Below are 25,624 nucleotides of genomic sequence, written 5' to 3' on the forward strand. Positions count from 1 at the left end.
CACAGGACACTGGAGCTGGGAAGTGCTGGTGAGAGTCAGCACTGCCCCCATCCCTGCCAAATGATGGAGTTGGGCTGAATCCTCCTCCTTGCCTCATCCTTCACTCTGCTACTGCCCAGGTGTGGGGGATTTAAGGCTGAAGAGCCTTCCCTTCACCAGGAAACAGGCTGGCAGAGGCCAGCTCCATTGGGTGGGGGGCCCTACACTGACAAGAGGGCAGGGGGACAAAACAGGAAACAAAAGAGCCTCATTTTTGCACAAATTGTATCTGTCAAGAAAAAAGGAAATCAGAGATCTTGATCCAAAGGATTGCCAAAGCAAGGAGACTAAGTAATGGAGGAAAGGCACTGTTATGACTCCTTTATAAGCACCAGGCTGGGGACGTATTACTGATGGGAAAAGCCTCATGGCTGCAGCATTAAACCTATTCTGAGAGGATTCTGTGAGACAAAGGGCAGAGGTGGCAGCTTATGTTAAGCCTGCACTACTTTCAGAGTTTTGACATTTTGGAAATATGAGCCTTTATTGCTTGCATGAAAGTGAGAATCTTTTGTGCAGATTTGTTCCCTTTCCCTTCTGTAGGACAAGTGGGAAATGCATAGTGTGTCCTTTGACCTCACTCCTATTTCCCTGAGTTTTACAGTAAAAAACCCCAAGAATGTCTTTCCTCTCAACAAGCCCTAGTTGGGCAGTGGCTGCTGTGGGTGGCAATGGGTTAATGCCCATCAGCTCTGATGCCTCACACCTGAGAGGCAGAGGCCCAGCTGGCTGAAAGAGAGAGCAGCGAGCACCTGGGGCTTTGTATTTTGGGGTGGGGTGGGCTGGCACCTGCTTCTTGAGGTGGAGTTAAGAGTGGAGATGTTTAGTTCCTTGATAGACACATCTATGAACCTTGGCTCTTCTCAGGCTGAAGCTGAATTGACTCTTTTTGGGAGGTGAAGTGTTTGCATTGTCTGTCTTTGGTGCCTTCCTATATTGCTTGTGACTGGAAGACTGTAAGTGTGGCTGGAGATGGACAAAAGTTCCTGCTGTTTTTTTATTTTCAAGTGTGCTTGAAAAGTCTTTTCAACAAAGACAGTGGACTTTCATTGCATCACTAAGCAAAGAGTGAAAAATTAGACAGGGTTTTCTTGGCAGCGTAGTTGTTCTTTTTTTCCCTTCCAGTAAGGTTAGGGGATATATCAGAACCAGTTTGTAAGGCAAACATCTGAATGCTTTGGGAAAGAGCTTAGGGGCATGAATGCAAAATGGTGGTCTTCATCTTGTCCTTTAGTAAGTGCTCAGGTAACTGTCTGATTGAGGCCAAAAACCATTGGCTTGGGCTAAATCAATTTACAGGATTAGGAACTGCTGTTAGAACAGAAGCAAGGCTAGTTGGGTGCCATATGGGGGCAACTCTACCTGGGTGTAACATCTCCGGGTCTGTTGCCTGAATGAAAGAAAGAGCTTCACAAGTGGCTGTGTTCTAGGAGGTGCTTAAACATGAGCTTCCTTTTTTTTTTTTTTTTTTGTGGTTTATTCTTGACCTAAGCATTTGGCTCTTGTGGAGAGGAAAACAGAGTGTGTGGAAAAATGAGTCAGCCAGCTTCCTGTGGGAGGGACTGCCGGAGGCATGGTACTTTGAATGCTGCAATAAATTAGCACTGGAGATAATTCAGAGGACAAAGTGTGCCTGGAGGACACACCATGCTAAGTAATGCACGAAATGGCTCTTGCTCTCAGTGTGCAAATCCTGCTTTGCAGAAGAAGTGTGGGAGATGAGACAACTCTGCACAGTGTCTGTTGTGGGGCTCTGCAAAGTGAGCTGAACATGCACTTGCTGGTAGTAGTTTGGCTCCTGGATGGTGAGAAGGAATGGGGTAATAACATGCAACACCAGCAGGCTCTTCTAGTTCTGTCGGGATGCTGCACATCACCTGGAGTGAAGCATTTGTTACCTATTTGCACATGAGGCAGAAAGGCTGCAATAATCAAGTCTGGTGGAGCTGAGAGGAACCACCACAATAATTCACTGCAGCACAGCCTGGGCCTTGTTGCAAGGGGGTCTGCAACCTTCAGGTTTAAAAGTCTGTCATTCCCCTCATGCCTGTGTGAGATAGCAGTGCCTGAAGTTTTGTACTGGGCTAGGAATGGTAGAGGGAATGGTACAGTTTGAAAGCTGGATGGTTTATGTCTTGCATCAGTAAGTTCTGTGGTCTGTTCTCCTAGGTAACTTCTAATTCTTAATTTCCACTAAGTTTTTTTTCCCCTGAAAAAAAGCATATTTTATCTTGATAGACCATTTTGGCCATTACCTTCAATGCAGGTTTTTAATCCAGATTTGCCTGAGCTCAGTCTGACTTTTCTACATGAGCTAAAGGCTGAAAAATATTTCTTCCAGTAAGTTTCTAATGAGCCTAAAGTGTGGGTCAGATGAGAGGAAAATAAAATACAAAATGCCTGACTAGTTTGGAAATAACTGAACTGGAAACATGAAGACTTAACCTGGTCATTAAAACCTTTTGAAAACTTAAGAAGAAGGTTACAGTGGTGGAGACAAAGAAATGTAACATTCCTTCCTGCTCTGAGAGGTTCTGTCTTTCCATGGTAGCCCGGAGTCAGGACAGTCAATCTCCATTCTTGAATTTTTTTTTTATGAAATTGTTTTAGTCTAAGACTTTAAACCTGGAGGTGGTTCAAACTCAAATGGTTGTGCCTGGAAGAAAGAGACAATAATTAAGCTTCTTGCAGTCTCTTGCTCTGGCTTTAAGCACTCTCTCCCCTTATTTGAAGGCAAATTAACTGAGTTCTACTGGGGATATCTAATACATGATGGCAGACTAGCAGCTCTGTCTGCTCTTGAAATCTTCATGTCTACACCCTGTTAAGCTCATAGTATACTGTTTTAGGATTCATTGATCATAAGATACAAGCCAAAAGTTTTCTAGTATGTGTAGACCTGATGCTCAAACCTGCAGTTATAAACACATCTGAGTGCATGAAAATAGTGGTGTCCATTACCATATATGTGAAATGAGTGAGTGCCAAAAAAATGGGACAAAATTCAAGGAGTTGGTTTAAAATATATTAAACTCTCCCAGGAAGCCTTCAGACAGGAAGAAAGAAAACATTTTCTCAAATGTGTATTTAAATTTTATAGTAGGTTGACCCGGAGATGTTTTATTAGCTTTTAAATCCCTGCAAAGTTTGATTCCAAATAACTTCTATCAGTCTGCTTCTTAAAAACGGTGCTCATGTGTGTTTGCTCATTTCCTTTATAACTTGATAAATTTATTTCAAAAGTCAGAGGAAGAAGACCTAAGAAGTGTTTTTTTGGAGCTTGGCTTGACTACAGCAAGATGTGGAAATGTTTTGTGCAGAAGGCTGATTTCTCAAAGCCAATATAGTAGAACTTGTGGCCGCTTTCTATGGAAAAATAAGGAAACCCGAACCCTATAGTGAATATTGGCCAGGATGAAAGCTACAGCTTCAAACTATTCCATAAAAGCTTCCTCTTCGCTAAATGTTTTAACCACTGATAGGTGCAAGAGGGTCATAAATGGAAGGTGAATGCCATAAAAATGAGCAAGTGCATCACAGAGCTGGAAAAAACCCAAACCATGAAACTCATATGGCAGCATGTCACATTCCAATGCTTAAATAAAAAAGGTACAAATCTACATTCTTAAAGGATTGCCCTGGAGCTGTTAAGTAACATTTTACTTGAAAATGTTTCTTGGTCAGCTAGCATTTGATCTGTCCTTCTAAACACAAAAGAACCATGCTGAACACCTGCAGACAAAAAGCTTCTAGAGAGATACCATTTAACCTAGCAGTGTTTCTTCCTGTACTTTGGCAGCCTCCAGCTAAATCTGAACTGTTCTCCCTCTTGGCAGTATGAAAAGATCTGTAGAGCATAAAGTCTTTGGAGCAGACTTTGAGCACAAGGTAGACCTTGCTCTTGGTGATTGCTGACAAAAGATAATTACAATGTGTTAGTAATAACATCTGAGCACTTTGATCTGCTGCAGTTGAATCTATACTTCATGCATTAAGATGGGTAATAAGTACAGGAACAGTCTCCTTTCAGCCCAGCTTTGCTCTGTTTCCACCCAGGTCGAACCTATGGATGCAGGTGCAGCAGATGCTGGAACACAGTATGTTTACCTTCTCTGCAGTGCGCAGATGTAAATACTGAGGGGATTAGGTCTTTATTCCCAGATCCTCAGGGCAGGGTTTGCCCTTCAGAGCAGTCTGCACCTCCACAGCTGTACGTAGGGACAAATACGCAATAGTAATTTCTAGTGTGAGCCAGAGCCTAAATCCACAGCAGGTCTATTCAAAGCTGAAGATAAATTTTCCAAACAACACCTGTAACCCAGCTTCTGGGAAGCTTGAGTACTTCTGCAAGTGGCCAGATCTTATGCATGCACCAGCCTGGCAGGTGAGGTGCTCCTCTGGAGAGACTGCATGGCTATAGCTGTGGCCAGTGTCTGGATGAAGGGAGGGTCTGGAAATATGGATCTCTCCTTGCAGCTTTGTCTTCCTACAATCTTGCTTTTAAAAAGCTCTTGCATTAATTTTATTTAAATAACAGCTTTTGGCAAACTCACTGGCATTTTGGTACTTTAGGTCCTACAAAGAGCCATGCTTGGAAATACAAAATAAAGCAAGTAGATGTGGAGAGGAAATGTAGCTGAAAAATGGGGTGGGTGCAGCACATGCTGTGGGATGGCATATAAAAAAATACTATACTCTGCCAAATCATACACATGCAGGGGAATCATTATCAGGGACTGGAAAGAGGCCCTCTCTGTATGAGTTTCAGGCTTTAGTGTATCTGAATATCGCAAAAGGTAAAGTATGGATGGTCCTGTATGGGGGAAGACACCTCAGTCACAACCCCTTCATGTATTCAGCTATTTTTCTGATGGAAAAGAGGCACAGTGTTATCAGAGGAAGAAAAACCTGCTGTAGCAACATCCCAGCAGCTGTGTTAGAGTAACGGCCTGGGACAGAGTCCACCGACAGAGTTACAAAAACTGTGCTTGGCTGTGGGCAGCCAGTTTGGCACAAACATGTTAGACTTAGACTTGCACCTGTAGCCAAGGTTTTGCAAATCCAGCTCAGATGTCTTTGAACTGAAAGTCCTTTCCCCCACTGTCTAAGATGCTGCTTAAAGGGATAAGAGTCACTCAAGCTGTGGTTTTTTGGCACAGAGGCTGTTGCTTTCTAACAGCTGACTCCATGCAGACACAGCCAGCTCTCGGCAAGCCTGGGCTGAACTGGAGCAGGTGCCAGGCAGGTTTGGGACTGGCCCACAGCCCTGGCTTGGGGCCGCCTGCAAACCAGCACCTGTAAGTACTGCACAAGGTCTTAAGACTGGGAAACACTGCAGAGACAGAATTAGCAGCCTGTCCTGTGTCTGATGCTGAGAAAAGTTCTCTTTTCTCTGGTGGCTGAAGGTTTCATGGCTGAGGCTTTGGCTCGTAAGAAGCAGGCTTCCCTCCTTCACCAAAGTTCCCTATCTCACCCTCAGTGATTTGTCTTGGAGGGGCAGAGTTTGTAAAGACCTACAGCTGCCCTTTAGGGATAATATTGTTGCTTTTGGATCCGGTGCTTTTAAGCAGAAGTCAGTACCAATGACGTGTACCCTGCTCATGTGCCTTTTGGCCCTACCTAGGGAACAGGAGACCAGCTGTAAAGTGCAACAAGAAAAAACACAATGAAACTGGGGTGGCAGTGGCTGTTTCCTAGCTTCAAAGACTCCCTGACAAGCTACTGTTGGGAACGCGCTTCATTTTCAAAGCCTTGTTTGAGTGTGCTCATATTCTACCTGTGGCAACCTTTGTTGCTTTCCAGATATGTTCTTTTATCACTTTATCTTCAGCAGACAGGGCTGCCTTGCCTGTGTGTGGATCCTCCTGCACTTGATCATGGGCTGATCTACTCCATTTCTTCTGCTATTACAGTAGGATTTTAACCTGGGATCTTCCCTAGCTTTGCTGCACATAAATGATTAACTTTCTCTTGCTGCCTGAAATCAAGAGTAATGTGACCAGTGACAGATGAGACTGGTATTCAGCTCTCAGCAGTTTTTATTACTCCTGCTGCTGTAGCTGAATTTCTCTATGTGCACAAGCCAGTGGTAGCAGTACTAAATCTCCTGAGTGCCTGCTGTGTGCTGGAGTGTCTAAAACGGTGCTGCTTAGAGCTTCTGCCAGTACATAGACATGTGAGTGAGTTAGGAGCACTTTTATCCCATCTGTGCTAAAAATCACCTGCCTTAAGCCACTGATCTCTTTTCTCCCTCCTTGCAAGGGTGAGAGGTGTGTGCTGGAGCTGGCAGATGGCTGGGGAGAAAACACGTCCATGCAAGCAAGCAAAAAAAATCAGGTTGCATCACTACTAACCAGCTTGTGCCACGACTTGGGTTTTCTTCTGCCTGTCACTGCCCTGCCTACACTGGCTTCCCCATCACCCCTTGGCTTGGCTGTTTTGTTACCTACGTCTTGGAACAATGTTTTTTCCCCCTCCTCTCTCAGCTCTCTCTAGGTGATTAGTCTAAAAGATATCAGCCATAGCACATTGTTGAATTCATTTTTAGACACAATGCTGTGCCAGAGATTTGTTTGCTTAATTACAGAAATACTATTATTTCTGCTGTAGTATGTCTGGATTTGGTTTTGTTCCTGAGGCTGGTGCTGATTTCAGCCTCCTTTCTTCGGCTCTGCTTAAAGATATTTTTTGTTGTTCTGTCAAATTAGAGCAGATATGCCTAATCTGGAACATTATAAAGAACTGAATGGACTGAAGAAGGAACAAGTAGTTTAACCATGTCACTCGTGCAGCACAGGTAGGCTTTTATCACTCAGATCTTCAACTCTTAACGCTTGTACGTAATGCAGGGCTGCTCAGCTCCATGTACTGGCACTCTCTGCATCTCCTATGTGGGGACAGGTCTCATGTCAGTGCCACACATGACAAAAGCTGGCTTTGGGTGCCCAGGATGCCACGAGATAACCAACTTCTTTCTCAGCAGACTGTCCTAGGTTACAATGTAAAATGTAACCAAAAGTATGTATTCTATTATCATCTTCACAAGCTGTTAAAGCAGGTGGGGCAGTGTTTGTTATCTCCTACCATGACTCATCCCCGATAACTCCCTCGGGGATCTATCTCTGTTTATCGGTCATCAAGGACCCACTGCATGACTCACAGAATTACATCATCCCATTGTGAGATGCTCCACCCAGAGGGAGGAGCCAAGCATTCCCACCTAGATATAATCTGGGGTTCGGAACACCATGCTCAGCCCTACCGACTGGATTCCCAGAGGACAAGAGCTACCACTGGACCTTCAGGTGAAGACCAGACCCTTCTACAGGATCACCTCTTCAACAGAACCACTTCATCTCGACTGCTACCACCACCCTGACTAACACGGTGTCAGGTTGTAACCTGACTCTTTCAGTGTTCTTGTACTATTGCATTTGTTTTCATTTTCCTGTTAAATTATAATTCTGACTTGCAATCTCTCACTCGTTTGTTTTCAAACTAGTACACAGACCCAGATATGGAGTAGAGACAAGCTTCATGCAACTGGAGCATGTATCGAAACTCCTTGACTTGATGCTTTGGTCATGTCTGCTTGAGCAGTGGGGCGTGAGGGTGCAACCCACAGCTGCTTGCTCAGAGACAGAAAGTCTCAGTGCAATCCATGTCAGTGTGTGCACACCAAGTGATGACTTGAACCCCAGAGAGTTTTCAGAAATTAATACATTAAAGTGTAGCGTAAGTTTGTTAAGCTCTTGTAGGGATTTGGAATTTCCCAGTGTGATCCCCACTGACAACAAGGAACGAAGAAGATAAAGATATTAGAGCCAAGTTTTCGGCACAAACCTGCTCTCAAGTACTGATTCAAAATACAGCTTCACATGTCAAACTGTGAAACACCAAGTATATCCATGTGTCAAACTTATTTATCTGGAGGACAAGACAAATATTACCACTTAAAAAGCTCTCTATTGCTTTTCATCCTTACTCAGGTTTGCTGAAAGGGTCTAGGATTTAATATTGTTTATGGCAACACTTAAATAGGAAAGGAGAGTATTTTGGCCAGGTCCCTTCACAGAGTCAGATTTTACACAAGGGTTATAAGGCTCATTGGGGCTAATCCTCTGCTAGCATTATACATTATCTGACAGTTGCCAAGGAGACAAGGATAATCTGAGTGAAACAAGATATGTGAGAAGGGTATTTATGAACATTTGCCTAACGATACTGGTGGAATGCACCAAGAAGTGATTATTTGAGTGCCTTTGAAGTACTACCTCTTCTGTGATGAATATGGAGGACTGATACACATACAAAAAATGTCCCTGTGAACTTAAAGCAGGAGCAGCTTGGCCTTGATTTTTTCTTCTTTATCCTGCCTCCAGTGCTGTGGGGAGGGGCAGACAAGGCTTTTGCAGTGCTGTGAGTTCCCTGTCCAGCCACCTGCACTCTGTGGCATTAGCACAGCATACACAAGGATAAACAGCGTAAAGAAGCCATTTCAGTCTGTGGTGCTGACAGAGGCTTAATGAAAACTGTCCACGTGTTTGAAATACTTGCAGGTGCCTCATGCAAAGGTCTCAGATGCCAATGGTGTGAGGGGAAGGAAGAGCAGAGGTGGTGGTGTACGTGTACTTACAGGCATGGAGGTGTGTGTGCTTTGTCCATGGCTTTACAGACATCCTGCTCATTCCTCCATCCCTGTCCCCAGGGTGAGCCCAGCTGCACCACAGACACCTGCCTCTGGGTGCTTGTGTCAGATTCACTGAGCTGTGGGCAGGGTTAGCACCATGGCCTACTTGGTATGTGGATCTGGACAGGCATGTCGGTCAATTATGCACTTTCCCTGACTGGGGTGGCTTATAGCTCTGCTTAGGGAGATCAAAAGAAGCTGGAGAGCTAGTATCTTCATTTGAGCAAGTTCATGCTTGGAAAGGTTTCTGCACCGTCAGCTTCATACAGCAAAGTATTTTCTTGGTGGGTGTTCCCTGGCCATGAAAAGGGTCAGAGACTGTCGGAGGATCCCATGTCTGGGATCAGGAGCACTAAAGTTTTGTGGTCTGGATCTGTCCCACATTGGGCAAATCTTCCCCTCCTGTGCTGAGGTGGGGCAGTGACCCGCAATGAGGGAGAAAGCTGCTTGTCTTCTTCCCTCTCCCCCAGTTTGCCCTTCTTAGTTTCTGATACTGTGGCTTGATGGATGATTAAGAAGGATGGGAAGACAGAAGGAATTTCCCAAGTTTTGAATGCCTGATGCAAATAACTCCTTTGAGAGGAAGGAGATGCTGAGAGCCAGCCTGCAGCTGATGGGCTGTGTCTCGTGATGCCAGAGTTAATCTGGGTAAGCAGAGATTAACTGAGCTGCTGGATTGGATAATGCCTGGACTGGTTTATTGCAGCTTCTGCTGATAAAGCAGCCCAAGACCAGGAGACCCCTTCTTTCTGCAGCTCTGCAGGGTGAGGGCCTGTGCCCATGGCACCAGTGCCTCAGGCACAGGAAGGCCCCAGGAAGAGGTGACATTAATGAAATCATCAATTTCATAAGCATTTGCCTGGAGCTCTTAAAGCTTTAAATATTTATTAGTTAGACTTCACTAGAGTCTGGTCCCTTGTGCTAAGGTGGAGAGGGAAATAAAGGCTGAGTAGCACAACATTTAGGAAGAATTTGTGCACAAAGTGAAGTACAACATCCAGTAAAGCCTAGGGAAATCTATCTGGAACAGAGGCAAACCAACAGGAATAATTTGAGTTGGCAAATCCCTGTGCAATTTCATAGCTGATCAATAGATATTATTTAGACAAATATCACAGTTACATTCTACAAATGATCTCTTTTGAACAAACATGGTAATTCCAGGCTTTCTCATTTGGCTTCTCTAAACAAAAATCTGTTGAAAAGTATGACTCCCAGAAAATCTGAGTCTATTCAAGCATTTTGAATAATGCCTTGTTTACAGTTTTCACCTTTTCATTACTTTATGTCCATGTAGAGTGAAAACGCAAGCCAGTTCCTTCCTAGGCCTTTGAGATCACTTATTCCTTGTAAGTATTCCCTCAGGCTTCTCTGCCTCATTCTTTAGTATTCATAAATAGCAAGAAGACTTGACCTGATGTTAATCAAACTCTTGCCTGCATAAAAGGGAAACCCCAGAAGGTCTCTTTCAGACTTAACTTTGCCAAGTTCTTTTCGTATCAGTGCAAAAATTGGCCAGACCTGCCTGACCGGTGGCTACTTGGCCACTTCCCAAAAGTTTCCTTTGATGGAGACCTTACAGAATCTCTGGGCTATCTCCTCTACTCAGCCAAAGTTACAGCTGTTTTTTTTCAGTATCAGTCTAATTCTTATCCTGCAATTTATACACATTGCCCGTTATTGTAAAGGACATGGAGAATAAAGCTTATACTTGGTCAAGGAGTAATGTCTGACCACTAGCTTTACCCTGTCACGCTGTCAGTGTGGGACACAGATGACTAAATTCCGATTCCACACCTTAAAAACAAACAAAAAGCCCCACCCCAGTTCATCCCCATTCTGTAAGATCAAGAGAAAAGTTCAAACTCTTGCATACTCTGCTTGAGTGGAGATTTTTTGTTCACTAGGGTCTTGTTTACTGGTTTACACTGATAATTACTGCCTAGTCTGTCAGAGCCTCAGTTTCCTGGTGTTCCAATAGAATCTATGCCACATCACTTGCTAACCAAGTAAAGAAACAATGGAGAACTCTTTAGGTACTTCTCCAAAAGGCATCCTTCTCTTGAAATTTGTGGGTGTTTTTGTCCTGAAACACTTCACCTGCAAAAAGCAATTGGGATTATGGATCTCTTCTGTAAGTATAGACCCTTCCCTACAGCAAGTCTTAAGGTTTGTACCTGTCTAATGGTCTTGGTGTGAGTGACAAATCTGCTGGTCTATACCTGAATTGTAGAAGACTTCCATTTTCCTGGATCTGAGCTTGTAGACAGCCAAAAACAATGGTGCTTTGTTCAACAAGTAACCAGGAACAGCTCAGGCTAAATAGACACCAAGTGGAACAGCTTTCTAAGAGCACCCTTGTCACTACAAAACTGTGCCAAATCTAGAAGTGGATTCAGGAATAGACTTTCAAGGATGTAGAGAACAAAGCAATCACAAGGTTAAATTTCATTATCTTGGTGCACTGAAGTGCAAAGGAACTGAGGGATTCCATTTAAAGGGCAAATCCAATGAGCTTTAGTTACCCAAACATCTGCAGATCTTTCAAGTGTTCTGTGAAAGCTCTACATCTATGATCTGCATTACTGTGCTAATCTTGGTAACCAGCTGAAACTAACCAAGCAGTTCTTCCTTTTAAAAATGTTCTTTCCATGCTTCAACATTAGAACCTTCCAGGGAAGAATAGTTAGGAGAGGGCAAGAACAGTTAATGGAATTGTTCCCAACACTTCTGACCTCAGCAGTCTCCCCTCAGTGACAGGGATCCCATCTATGATGGAAATCTGTTGCAGATCTTGGCATCTACAGAACTGAGCCTCTACAGAAGGATACCTACTGAGATTCTTAGGCCAGCCTCTTATCTCCTCAAAATTTAATGCTCTTCCAGTTGCTCTGATATGCAGGTCCCTTGGCTTATGTCCTCATCTGTCAGTTGTTCCCTGTTGTACCTTTGCCTCTGGATGCTGTTGTGTCCCTATCTGAGGTGGCATTTCCCATCCCTGTGGTGGTGCTGCCAAGCATGAGCCAGCTCTGTATTGCATTGTGGCCACCAGAAGTCAACAAGAGTGTCTTGCTGATCCTGTATCTGTGCTCAAAATAAACTGGGTTTTGCTAAATGCCATTCTAAACAAAATGTTGGTTAAGCTCTAGGCTGTTTTGCAAGAAGCCTCTGTTCTCATGGGTAATCAGAGCACCCAAAAACCCCTCACAGTGTAGAAGAGACTTCCTTCTTCAGCTGTTGTCTACTAAATTATGTTTAGAAAAGCAAGTCTGCTTGAAAAAAGAAGAAATTTAAAGACTTTCATTATAAAGTGTGCAAACTTTATAACCCAGAATGGGTCTTTAAAGATCAAATGCTTTTAACTGTTTTTTTCTTATGTAGATATTTGCAAAGCCTTCAATCATGTTTGTCTCTGGTTCTAGCTAGTAATGCAGTGGCTGGATACAAACACCTTGTGTGTCCTACTTTCCAGAATCTCCAGGAGGAAGTGTTTACAGAAAGTGTGAATAAGCAGAAATATTTTGAAAAGACTTCTTCTGCCCATGTGTTCCTACCTCTGAGCTACTGCATAATAAAACAGTTCCAACAAACAACCTGGACCTAAACAAAATAGCCACTCGAAATTTTTAATGCAGTGGACGGGGAAGGAAAGGACTCATTCAGAATTTTACCTCCTTACTCCAGGACAAGTTTGGCTTCAGTTTTATGTTGGATTCTGGCCTTCAGATGTTCACAGCTTAGTGCTGCTGCTGACATCTCAAGACAGAAGCCTTGCATGAACTTTCGAAATCTCTTCTAGGACTACTTGCTGGAGGAGAAAGTTGGGCTGTGAGCTGGGCTCAGCTGAAGTGCAGTGTATGGCTGACTACCAAGGGCTTTACACCTACGTGTATTTGTCCTAGAGAGTGCTGTGGACACTCATTCCTGCAGATGTGCTGCCCAGGGAAAGGGGGTGGCGGTGGGACAGGAGGTGTAGCTCTGTGATGGCTCCCAGGGCAGCCTCTGCTGCTCCATCCAGGCATTACGAGCCTGTGAGGGTGTGAGATGAGCCGTGCACAGCCTGGAGGTTCAGTAGCTTGGGCAGACAATCTTTTCTCCGGTGCCATGTCCCGGGCGATGCTGTGTGCCAAGCCCGGGGGGGGGGCGGGGGAGGGGGAGGGTCATCCTGCTGCTCACTGACCTGCTCACAAGGGGCTCTTTTCACTCAGGATATAAAATGTTTACCTGTCCCCCAGCAGGAGCTCGGGAGCTCATTGTGGATGGTACAGCCAACAGGCTGCCTTGGGCTGGGACAGCTCCAGCACGATTTGGGGGGGGGAATTACCGTGAGCAGAGGAAGAAAGGCAGGGAGGGGCCCGCGGGGGACGCAGAGTCGACGCGGGAACACGTCCTGGCAGCGAGCCGAGCCCACGGGGGTGGCAGACGGGCCGCGGCCACCGCCCGCCCGCCTCGGACGTCACAAGTGCGTCTCCCTGCGTCTCCCTGACTGTCGTGGCATTACAAGCAGAGAAATCACACCCGGTTGCCACAGCAACATCACCAGCTGGGACGTGCCGTGCTGTCATCCAGCAACCAGCGAGGGGACTCCGGGGATGGAGGGGATGCTCCCCTGCCCCAGAGGAGGGTAAGGGTCCCACCCAGCCCCTGGGACCCAGGGATGCCATCCTTTTGCCCAGGTGCAGCGATTTGTGTACTTCCACTGCCTTAACAGTAACATTTATTTTTTTAACCTTAATAGTAGTTTAATCCTTCTCCTAGGGAGAGCTTTGCCTCCTGTTTTATTCCAGGCACAGCTGTCATAGAAGCATGAAACGTTGAGGGATTGGAATAGACCTTACAGATCATCTAGTCACAACCCTCCCTGCCACAGGCAGGGAATCCTCCCACTAGACCAGGCTGTTCCAAGCCCTATCCAACCTGGTTTTGAACATTGCAAGGGTTGGGACAGCCACAACCTTCCCAGGCAACCTGCTCCAATGTCTAAGCACCCTCATAGGAGAGAACTTCTTTCTAATATGTAACCTATATTTCCCTTCCTTTAATTTGTCCCCATTCCCCCTTGTCCTATCACTACAACCCCTTCTCTTTCCACACATTCCTTCTCAGTGCTCATCAGCACTTAAACCAATGGACTCAAAGGTAAAAATCTTTCATGAAATGAGTGTGTGCAAAATCCTTGGGCAAATTCTGTATGGGTGCCTCCTCCTTATGTTTGCTGAAATTACTTCTTTGGCATTTCCTGTATTTATTCCTTGGTGTCTGAATGGCCCTGTTCCTGTTGGGTCCTTAAGCTCTGTGTGTCCTAAAATGGGGTTAATGGGTGCTGCAGGCTTGGAGTGACTCTCAGCAGAGGGTTGAGCCTTTCTCCTTGTTCTCCTAGAGGGATGGTGGGTAAGTGCCACTCAGCAGTGACCTCAAGGTGTTTCTTCATTACCTTCTAGGGGACTGAAATCATTTCACTGAAGGACTTTGCAGGCGAGAACACACAGCTGCAGTCACATCCTGTATTTACAGCTTTATCATGGAAAGCCTCAGTACTCCAGGCCTGATGTGGCATGAAGCTGAATTATTAACAAGTGCTCTCTGCTAGAGTAGAAGCAACTGGACAGAAGGAGCCCTTCTCATCAGTATTCCTCAGGTGATCAGGGATCTGGTTATGTGGCGTGAGGATCTGCTGATGCTCCAGAGGGTTGGGGAGCTGAGGAATGAGTTTACTGGGAGGTTTGCTTGAATCAATGTTTGGCTCTGTCTGGTGCTGGTGTCTGTTTCCTCTCACCTCAGCATGTGTGACACGAGTGAGCCCTAAGCCAGGCACAAAACATTGCTCAAGGGCTGTCTGCCTTCCCCCAAGGAATGAGCAGCCCCACCTAGGCTGCCATGACAAGCAGGTACTTCAGCCCCTTCAACAGGAGGCAGTGCTGCCTTTTCTCCTGCAATCTCCTGTTTCCATTGAATTTAGACTGCTCAGTGGTGATGCAGGTGAAGATTTGCTATGTGCTTGAGGAGCTCCTCATAATAAGCTACTCGCTGAATAGGTCCAGTAAACACTTTGAAGAGCAAAAACTGGAGAGTTTTTATGAAAAATAATTCAGTGTAGTGGCTGATCTGCACCTTGAAATGTAGGGATAGTCAAAGCAACTCTTCTTTAGCCTAGGTGCACTCAGGATCTTTGTCTAGTTAAAAATAAACCCCCTGAGGCAGGACTCAAATTCAGCCTCACTTGCCTCTGTGCTAAGGATGGAGCTCCCATGAGACCCTGCTGGGCTATTGGAGACAACTTAATAAACAAGAAACATAGTGAGACTTGCATTAAGCAACTGTATAGATAAAATAAGGAATTAAAGACATAATTCGTAGTGTAATTGCTACAAATCTCTGGCATGGCAAAAACAGTGCATCTTGCCCAGCATACTTCTTCCAGTAACTTTCTTTTTCAGTGAGTAATCTGAATTTCTTAAAACCAACACTGTTCCTATGCTGACAGACCCAGCAACCAACCGTTCAGAAAAATCTCTTCAAATTAATAACTGACAACAGACGTGCCTCTCTTGTCTGCTTTTGACCATAAAAGGATGTATTTAAAATACAAGTAATTTGGAAAGGAGAATACAGTATGGTCAGCTTGTTCTTAAATAAAAACCTGTTTCTTTCAAATCAAAGCCAGGGAGTGCCTGCCAGTTCTCTAACATGCTGCATATTAGAGCATGAAGTGTGAAACTTCAATTGAAATATTACTGAAAGGAGGGTTTTGTGGTTAGTAAATAATACCTTCTTTGGACAATTGTGTGCTGGCTGCTCCTGTTCTTTCTGTACCAGAGGAATTGACTGAAACACCTCATTCTTTGTAGCAGCATGCTGGCTCTAGATGCTGAGGGAATATAATGAGTTGGTGATTGAGGGCCCCTCTGAGGCATGCCACAGCAGCCCAGCACTCCTCTCTATACACAAGGAGCTGTTTCAGCAGTGCAAGATGACACTCTTCCCCTGCCCCTGGAAAGAGATTTGCATTGCAAAAACTACCTGAGCCTGACATTGTGAAATCGTTCCCCTGTGTTCCATGTACCATAAAAGAAGCCCAGCTGAACTGGGAAGGATGAGCCTCACCCAAGCTACATGCAGCAAACAGCTCCAGGAGACAGAGCTGGGGAGCAGGAAATGTGTGGGAAAGCCATCTGGTGAAGGCACTCAGAAACAGTGTGAAAGTCTTTTTTCATTCACTTCCTGACAAAGTAGTAATATGTTGCCTCATTATAGGAAGACAACTGCTTGTTATTATTATTTGCATTAGTAACTCCTAGAAGCCCAAAGGTGGGGACAGGACTCTTGCTGTGTTACCTGCTGTGGGCACATGTAAGAGGAGACCTTTCCCTATACACACTCCCCCATAAAAGGACAGAAAGCATATGATTATGTTTTTTGTGTTCTTTCTCTTTCTTTTTTTTATCCTAGTGGGGAACTGAGACAGATGGGAGAGACTGAAGGAGCTGGAAACAGAACTTGTAATAATTCCCAAGCCTCGACTTTCTCAGCAGAACTGTTCTTTGACTCCTATGGTCAAGAACAGACAAGAGACTCCTATACTTTATCTCTGATATCACCTGGTCCTGGTGAGTGGTTTGTATTCTGGTACACTGCTCATGAGGAGCTCTACAGTTCTTGGTAAACTCAGCATTTAGCTTGGTGTGGACACACTGCTGAGAGCTCCTGCACCCTTTGCTGTGCTGAGGCAGGGGGAGGGAAATCAAAGCAATGTGCAGAAAGGATTTTAATCATCACGTAGCAAATTAAAAAATACTGTGGAGGTCTTAAACTTGCTCTTTGGCATTTCGATCATGTCTTTCACTGTGTGCTCCCAGTCCAGCCAACCAAATTTTCCCCATGGTTTAATGCTGTTCTAACCTCAGGCTAAAAGCAGAGAACCAAAGGCTGTATTTCAAGATGAGGCAAAGTTCCTTGTAGCCTACTTACTATTATTAGATATTTAAAGTTCTCCTATATCATCACCCCATCGGAAGACCTCAAACCATTTTAAGGACCTTATTTCAGCCTCTTGGTGACAGAGGAAAAAGGCTAATTTTTAGATGCTGGAACAGACTTAAAATTCCTATCCTTGAGTTTTCCTTATCAGTCTTTGCTAGAACTGACAATGGATTTTTTTCAGTCCCATGCATTAATTGCAAGACAGAACTTTCCAGATTCCTTTGCTGTCCTTGTGTGGGTGTGTGTGCTTGGTTGGTTGGCATTTGTGCCAGGTTTAGACAAAGTGAGTATGTGCTTGCGTTGCCTTTTCATCTCTGGGGAAGGCAGGGTTAAAAAAATGTCCTAAAGCCTAATTAGTTTGTGAAAGAATGGCAGCAGCAGCAGGAAGAAGGAGGAGCAGGATGAAGGAGATGGCGGCTGCTGCCCTGCTTTGAGGGAAAAGAGGCTGAAGCCCGGGGAATCCAGAAGAAACAAGCACGACCATGTGGGGTGGCAGCTCCTGAGGCTGACTGTCATTCAACACACAGAGCCTAGTGCCTTCTCCAAGAGAGAGATGATCAAGTGTTGTTAAATGGGGCCACTAGGTGTTAATTGTTAAAAACTGTAGAAATTCAAATTTAAAGAGCCAGTACCTACTAGTGTAGAATGACTCTACCAGAGAGAAGCCCGTCTTTCTGTCCTGTGAGTGAAGCAGGATAGAGTGTTGGATGGGGCAGACTGTGAGGCTCTGAATAAGGCTTTCATCACCTTATCCCAGACTTCTCATAAACCTCTGCTCCCAAACAACCCACAGTGACACAAAAGGCAGGTGCAAAGTGCAGAACCAGGAACACAAGGAGGATACCACCAACACCTTAAAGGTCACAGAAGCTGTAACAGCACCTCTTTGTAGGACTTTTCCTCTCCCAGTGCTCAGTTCATGACCCCAGGCAAGACTCCAGCCTATGGCAATATGGCTGTGGGCAAGCACATCCATGCAGCTCTATTTGTCCTTTTTATTAATTGGAAGCCTACGTGGTAACAGGAGCCAGAACTACATGGGTGCAGAGTTTAGGCAGTCCCACTGCCTCAGGGGTTACATGTGTAACCTCTTCAGAATAAGAGACCAGACACATGAGACTGCAAATGCACTATGGAGCAGCAAATATGGAATATTAAGTAGCCAGAAATCAAGTGCTAATATAATGCTGGGATTTTAAAAAGCCTCAGCTAAAGCCCTGAGAATGACAACAGACTGTTCCCCACTCTCTTTCAATTTGTCCAAGTTTTCCTGACTGTGGGAAGACTGTTTACAAGCTTGCTATACCCATTGCTATATTTGAGTTACTGGCAAGTTTTGGCCAGGTGACAAACTCAATGAGCACTGAATTGCGCCTCGGTAAACATGAGCTCTGTCTCTATCAGAGCTTATCTGCATTGGAGAAAAACTGTCCTCCAAGCTGGGAGCAGGGCTGAGCTGGAATGGGAAGGGCAGCACCAATACTCATCTTTTTTGAACGTGGCAGTTCTGAAGTGGGTCAATGAAGACTATTTCTGGTACTAATAGGGAGTTAAGGGAACAAAACCCACACTTGGACACCACATGCTGGTAGACTTAACTTGGTGGTTCTTCTGACAAGGCTTTGTGGAGTGCCTCTCTTAGTATCTGACTGTGAGAGGCTCCTGTAGCACAAGTGTCATGTGAGGATAATCCCATGAAAGCCCAAAACAAGCTGTCTGGTTTGCCTCTCCCATCTTCTAGTCCGTTCTTCCAGTTTATGCTTATGCTGGGACCATAACAAATCTTACATTCCCCAGTCAATGACAGAAATCATACATACACAGAAAATTACTGAGAGTCACCAGATCTGATGGGAGCCAAGCTCTTAGCCCTGGATAAGAAATCTGACACAACACAGATTGTGCAATCTTGGGTGGAATCTCTCATTCATGGTGTATATGGAATATACTCTGTCCAGATCTGTAGCTCACTTGGGACACATTGCTTTAAAAACATGGATAAACTTAGCAACATTCCTGAACTAAGGAAGATTAGGTCTTTTTGTATTTTTTTTTAAAGCCAGTTAAACAAATTGGACTGACTTCATTGATCCTTGACAAGAAAATCTACAGCGGAATGAGGAATGATTTCCTCAAGTGTCAGTACAGAGTGTCATACCCAAGACTTGCTCTTCTCACCTCCAGAGGCACAGGACAACCACATACACAGTTTGAGTGAAGACCTGTACATTTGGCCCACTTCAGAGTCTCCTGTCCTAATGTTGTGGTTGAGGTGTCCACCCTCCCATAGGTAAAATCCACATGTCAGCCCCAGAGACTTAGCTCTGACAGAATCTAGTCTGAGAGATGTTCTTACAGCATGAGATGGACCTCTTCAGCATGAATCTGCATGTGTGTTTTTGTTCTGTGCTGTTTTGGGAATAAGCAACTGATAACAAGCAAATGCTTTTGTCTGCTAGAGTAACTGTGTTCTCAAAAATTAAAATTATGGTTTGTAGTAACTGTCCAGTGGGGAGAAAAAAAACCAAGGTTCTTAATTCCAGAAGACAGGTTAACTTCTGGGGGAAGGAGGCAGGAACTGTTAAGTTTTTTGCTGTCAGAAAGAAACTCATGCTGCAAGTATTCAGTCAATTAGGCTGATTTGTAGCAGCCTCACTATAAATCCTCTTTCAGTCAGAGGCAAGTTAAGCTCTTTGATGAAACATGCCATTCCAAGGAATTTCAGTAGGTTCTCACACATCTAACCATGGCAAAGCTATCTGTAGTGACACACCATCTGAGAATGATATGGTATGTTCAATTCCACAACATTACAGCCAACATATCTCAAAAAAGGGAGACCTGCAAAAAGCCTTTCAGCCCACTGTTGCAGATTAGCCTTTTTCTTGCATGCTACATTTGTTCAACCTAATAGTAAATTAGAAAGAGATTTTCTAAATCAGTTCTAGATACAAAAACAGTTGAGAGAGACAACTATGCAGTAAATGACCACTCAACCCAGAAACACAACTGTTATGCCAAAGGAATGCATCACTCCTTAGAGGTGTCAAATCAATTTAAAGGCAGCATGTCTTATTGGGACACCTGTGTAACATGACCAGAGGCAGAAACCTTTGTTTTCCTGGAAGTGGGAGCTTTCTAACTCTTTTGCCCCAGAGGTGGATGATAGCAGAGTTGTGACCCTGTCCCATGCCCAGCTGTGCCACCCAGCTGACTCACCCTGCTGAGCTGGTCCAGGAGTCTTTGGTTCTGCTCAGAGAGTTCCTGGACAGCACGCGTTTTCTCCCGGTCGGCTTCACGCAGGTGGACCTGCTGCTTCTCCAGCTCGTCCTGCAGCTGCTTCACATCGCTCTCCAGTTCAGACACCCTTCCTTCCCACTCTCCTTCCTTGTTCTCAAATCGCCGCCGCAATTCGTGTTTCTCTTGTTCCAGGTGCTAAATGATGGGGGAGAAGAGGTTAGGAAGGGAGGGAAAAAAGATGAATGTCTCCTTTTCCGCATCTATGATAGGGCTAAAACCTTGTGCAGGAAAGAGAATGGTGCTAGAGTGTGGCAATGCCATGAAGATGGCAATTCCACATCAGGGCAGGTCACTGGCACTAAAGCCATTTTCCATTTCCAGCAATTGGCCTGTCCTTTGCCTCTGGAGTTCAGCACATTGAATTTTCACTGAAATAACTGCCAAAAGAGTAAAGTAGGCTGCATGTCAATAGGCAGAATATATAGGTCAGACAGAGCAATTGATTTAGCAGAGCCCATCTTAACTCCAAAGCAGTATTTCAGTGGTCAGTGTCATAATTTTTTTAAATTGCCTTTATAGTCAAAATACACAAACTGTACCCTTACTGTTGGTGAGGAATGCAGATGAGGCATCCTTGTTGTCATATGGGTCTCATGAACAACAGCTGAATCATCTATCCATTTGCTCTTTCTATTTCTGACCTAATTAGTTGTCTGAGAGTTTGATAGTGCACAGTAACTCCATTGTTTGATGCAGTCCGCTCTGGAATGGCAATGGATGCAATGAACTGGTTGCTATAGACATTATGTACGTGCATGTTCTGGGTTCAGGTTTCTTAGAAACCACTCTCAGTTCTAGAGACTCTGCTCTGCTTTGGATTGGCTGGAAAATGAGGGAGAGTACAAATCTGGTGAAACTTCTGCATGTTTTACAGGCTCAGTTAAATGAGGACTTGACTGAAACAGAGCTGCAAATCAGGTCAAAGTAAATTTATGTTGTGCCCATTTGAAAGAATTCCTGCTCCAAAACTCTGAGTCTGAATTTCCCCTGGTGACTGAAGCCACACATTTACTTTCAGAACAGTCACAGATTGGGGACATGGGCACGTCCCAGGATTAGCAGGGAAACCTGAAAAGTGGGAGTCCTCTCCTTGTTGGTTGTCCTCTGATGCCCAAAATAATCTCCTGCTACTCTCTCTCAGATTCCCCAGTCTTTTAGGAATGTGTCTTAGAAAAGAACAGAAACCCACTGGGTCAAACACTGGTAGCACTTGCCTATTTCTCCCAGGTGAATTGCTCCCTGGTGAACAATTCCCATGGCACTTCTGATAGGAGGGAAAAATAAGCCTGCTAGGCAGAAAAGAAAATTGCACTGCATTTATGTGAAGTGGCTTTTTATTGCTTGTTAGAAACACAGGCTGTGAGGGGGCTGTTTCCCCTGGGTGCCTATCACTGATGACACAGACCTCCCTGGTCACCTTTCCGAGCAGGTCTGAATGTCAAAACCCTCCAGTTCCTCTCCAGCCCTCTGGTCTGTGTATTGCTAATCTTCCACCTTTTTAGCTCTGCCATGCAGATGCCATGTTTTCTCTTTCTTCACCTGAACCCCAAATTCTTTGCTATGTTCCTTCCAGCTCAGTGTAGCAGCACTTTGCTTGTGCCCTTCTAAATTGTTCTGCAAATTCCCAACTTACATGAAAAACCCTTAAATATGAGGGAAGGTTGATTAAAAACAGTGCCCCATAGCAGGGGATTTCCCCATGTTTCAGACACTAAAAGAGTAAGCATCCTTGCAAATGAGAGCTATGCAGTAATATAAATATTTTAATGCAATAGGTAGGCATGAGATCCCAGCAGCTGGCCCATGACAACCATTGCAAAGAAATCTTGTTTGTAGTCCAAGCATGGCTGGAGCAGCCACAATTTCACTTTTAGCGGCACACTGAAAATTCTGTCTTTTATAGCTCTGCCTCTTTCACTGCTAGGCAACGTTTAGAAAGATCCAGGGCCTTCTCTAAATGGAAGATGGAACTTCAGCCTGCAGAGGAGCAGTACTGCAGCTGAAGTGCCCCAGACACCCAAATGTGATTCAGAAGCCACTGATAAGACTTGTCAATCATTTAAAAAGCACTTTAATCCTTCACTGCAAAAGAAAATCTCCACTAGACACAGCCCACATAAATGGCCATCACAAAGGTTGGAGTTACAGGGAGGTGAAGAGCATCAAGTTTATTCTGTTGTGACAGAGAAACCAGAAGAGTGCAGTGGAGCACAGAGACGCTGAATAACCCAGATGAGCTGTGTTGACTAGTCCCTCCTGCCTCTGCCAGCAGCTGTCTCTAGCCTGCCCTCACCCCACCACCTGCAGGGCTGCAGATCTGGAGAGGGGATTTCTGCACATAGTGCTGATAGGGCAAACTGCTGTCCTCAATAGGGGAGTTTCTTGTTTCCTGAGTGTCTCTCCATTCATGAGCTGTTCATTGATTTTTACACAGAACTGCTTTCTAGAAGATGTTTTCTTCTGAAAACAGCTTCTCTTCAACTTAACTGAGCTGGGCTGGTCCTCATCTAAAGAGATGAAAGCAAGGGGAGAGTTTCCCAGCTGATACAGAGCGTTCATACTGTAAAATGCTTGGACACAGTAGGCTCCTTTGTGTCAGAGGAACAGCAGTATTAACTGTTTTAATTCCTTACAGAAGATAAAACTCTCTAGGATCACCTAGCAGAATTTACTACAGAACTTATATTTCATTATTAGAAATGGATTTAAATTCAGGCTGTGAAGTGAAAGGTTTGCCAGAGTAGGTGTGTGGCAGGAATGCTGTACCTCAACAATGAACCCACAAAACTAGAACATATTTAATCTTGAGGCAAAGCACCCAAGGACAAGACCAGTACCTTGGGTGCTGTGAAATGGAGAGGCTTCACTGAGCTCTTGTAACCAATTCTGAACTGTGAACTGGGAGAAAAATCTCTCCTTCTAAGTGCTACTTAAACATCATTATATCAGGTTGTCACCTAGGATCTCATCTGAGACTTTGCTTCTTGTCACCGTCAGAAAGTTCTCAGCATAGGGAAGGAGGGAACAGCTCTGTGTCCTTCCTCTCTGCTCCTCTGAAATCAAAAAGCTTATTGTGAAGTTTTATTCAATTCAGTGGCAACAGGAGGAGGCTAAGATCTAATCTGCAGAGGCTGGGATTATCAAGTTTGTGTTTTTTAGAAGATTAATGTTGAAATTTGATTTTTTGTGTGAAGCAGCACTGGGTTAAGTTTGCCAAACCCAGTGGAAAAAAACTGACCCTAAAGTAGATAACACTAACTCCTATCAGACAGGTAGCCTGGAAAATAGCAATCTGTTATTCCACTGGGAAATTAGGGTGATAGTAATGGGATGAAAATATGTTAACAGTTGGTTGTGTTTACAATCTCTTCATTTACCTTCTGAATGGGCCTGTGAGACCAGAGGTAAACCATTCATAGGATGTTATTTAAAGTACTATCAAGTCATAGTTTCTCCCTTTCACCTCTACCTTTTGCAAACAGTGAGTGGTATTTGAGGCTCCTGAACTCCCTAAGAGGCAGCTCAGTGGATACCTAAACTTGTGCATTTTTCCTTTAATGGTAGGAAAGGTTTTACTCCAACTCCTAAGGAAATCCATGTCAGCACAACACCACACATGTCTGTTCTTGCTTAAAGATCACCCTGGAAACATTCACTCTGGCAAATTTTAATACTCTGGGAAATTCTAATCTGATAAACAGAGCCACTAAGCAACACTGAGCAAATGTCACCTTCACTATTTTTCTATTAGAATAGCAAAGGCAGAGAGATTCCCATGCAAAGAGGAAGGGATCAGCTAGGGTAAAGTGACAAGTTTAATAAGAGAGAGGAATTTTTGTCAGGAGAACAAAAGGCGTACAATAATCTCACAAATCCTCTTGAACTTGAGAAATGTTAAGTCCGTGAGGAAGGAATACAGGAATATGCAGGACTGTACAGAAAGGACTGGTCTAGGGCTGTGACTTGAAATGTGAATGTTAATCCAGCACTGTTCAAACTCTCTCCAGAAAGGTGAGAGAGGCTCGTCTCAGCCTTCTAAGCAGTATTACTTACTGGAAGAAATACAATTTCAAGAGTACCTCTGAGGAAGAGTGAGTAATAGTGGCTCTCTCACAACTGTGCAAGACAGTTGTTCCAAAAAAAGCCGCCTGCACAAGTCTTTTTCTTTGTAATAGCTCTATTTTATCTTTAAAAATCAATAAATAGCTCAACCCACCGAGTTCCTGGCAAACAGCTCTCTCCAGATACCTGTAGGCATTTTTCAGAGCAAACAACTAACAGCGATGTATCACTAGGGCTTATCTCCTGCCATGCCTAAAGCCTTAGCTGCAACAGCTTAGCATAAGGATCACATATGCTCTGTAGCTCAGTACCTGCCGTGCAAATCTACCTTCCGAGGTATTTCTGTGACGAGATGAGCCGCACACATCTCTCCCAGGTGGTCCTGGGACAGAGCAGTCCCCCAGGAGCCTCCGGAGCGCGGTGCTGCAGCCCGGCCCCGGCCCCACATGCCGGCTCTCGGCCGGGAGGAGCGGGGGAGAACGGCAGCTTTGCCTCCCCCAGGCTTCGCAGGCATTGCTCAGAATCCTTCTTCCCCGTCACGGCCACAGCGAGTCCCGTGGGCTGCCCGGCCGGGCCTGCGCCCGCCCCCGGCGCTCGCCGGGGAACTGGCCGCGTTGCGCGGGGAGACCCCGCAGGCCGGGACCGGGGCCGGGACCGGGCGGAGCGCGGCGGGGCCTCACCTCCAGCTTGTCGGTGAGCTCCTTGTGCATCCTCTCGTACTGCCGGCTCATGTCCTGGTTGCGCTCCAGCAGCGCCTTGCCCAGCCGCGCCGCCAACACCAGGTCCTTCTCCTTCTGCCGGATCAGCGAGAGCAGCTCGGGGTCGCGGGCGGCGGCGGCGGGCGGCGGCTCCGGCGGCTCGCCTGCGGCGGCCAGCAGCGCCAGCTCCTCCTCCAGGGCCAGCTCCAGGGCGGCGGCCCCGGGCGGCTCCATGCCGCCGGCGCTGTCCGCCTCCGCCGGTGCTGACCCGGCGGCGGGCAGGCGCAGGCACGGCGCCGACATGGCCCTGTGCGCCGCCGCCGCTCCGCTGCGCCCCCCGCGCCCGGCCCGCGGCTGCGGCGGCTGGGCGGGGAGCGCCGCCGCCCCCGGCCCCCGCCCCCCGGCGCCGGCAGCGCATCGCCGCGGCCACCGCCACTGCCACCGGCGCAGCCACCGGCACCGGGCCCGAGTGGCGCGGGGAAAACTGGGTCCTGCTGGATCCAGCTGCTGCGGGCAGATCTCGCCCCTTGTGCCGCAGGCCCAGGCCGAAAATCCCCCCAAAACATCGGGGAAGCCCAAGGAGGGAGCTTTGCACCCCCCGAGGGGAACAGCGCGTTCTCCCCGCTCGCCGCCGGCTCCCCCAGAGCTCTAGCGGGGCTCTTCTGGTTGCCAGAGCAGCTCTCGGGATCTTTGTGCTCAGTAGTTTACCCCGGAGAGCTGACTACAGCTTCCAACGGCCACCGGGGCTTGCTTTCAATTTCAGATTGTTTGGGATGTTCTCGGGTAACATTTGTCCTAAAGGTACCCTCAGTGAACGTTGGGAGTTGTAGTCAGTTCAGCTCCCAGCACTATTCCT

The 25,624-nt window shown here is 45.7% G+C and overlaps 1 protein-coding gene and 1 long non-coding RNA gene across 3 annotated transcripts in view; one reads left to right on the forward strand and one right to left on the reverse strand.

Annotated features, from left to right (window-relative positions):
- BICDL1 (BICD family like cargo adaptor 1) overlaps positions 1-25,071 on the reverse strand; it is a 56,243-nt gene extending 31,172 nt beyond the window's left edge. For both annotated transcript variants that reach the window (XM_069031104.1, XM_069031103.1), the window contains exons 1-2: positions 24,751-25,071; positions 19,928-20,143 (exon numbers count right to left, since the gene is read on the reverse strand). In XM_069031104.1, coding sequence (XP_068887205.1) covers positions 19,928-20,143; positions 24,751-25,071 — 537 coding nt within the window. The remainder of the gene's footprint in view (positions 1-19,927; positions 20,144-24,750) is intronic.
- Positions 837-16,538, forward strand: LOC138119228 (uncharacterized). Its single transcript, XR_011155440.1, has 3 exons — positions 837-935; positions 14,170-14,366; positions 16,178-16,538. It is a non-coding gene; the product is annotated as an uncharacterized lncRNA (long non-coding RNA).
- Positions 25,072-25,624: the final 553 nt, after the last annotated feature.

The sequence above is a fragment of the Aphelocoma coerulescens genome, chromosome 15 (assembly GCF_041296385.1).
Source record: "Aphelocoma coerulescens isolate FSJ_1873_10779 chromosome 15, UR_Acoe_1.0, whole genome shotgun sequence".
Lineage (NCBI taxonomy): Eukaryota > Metazoa > Chordata > Aves > Passeriformes > Corvidae > Aphelocoma > Aphelocoma coerulescens.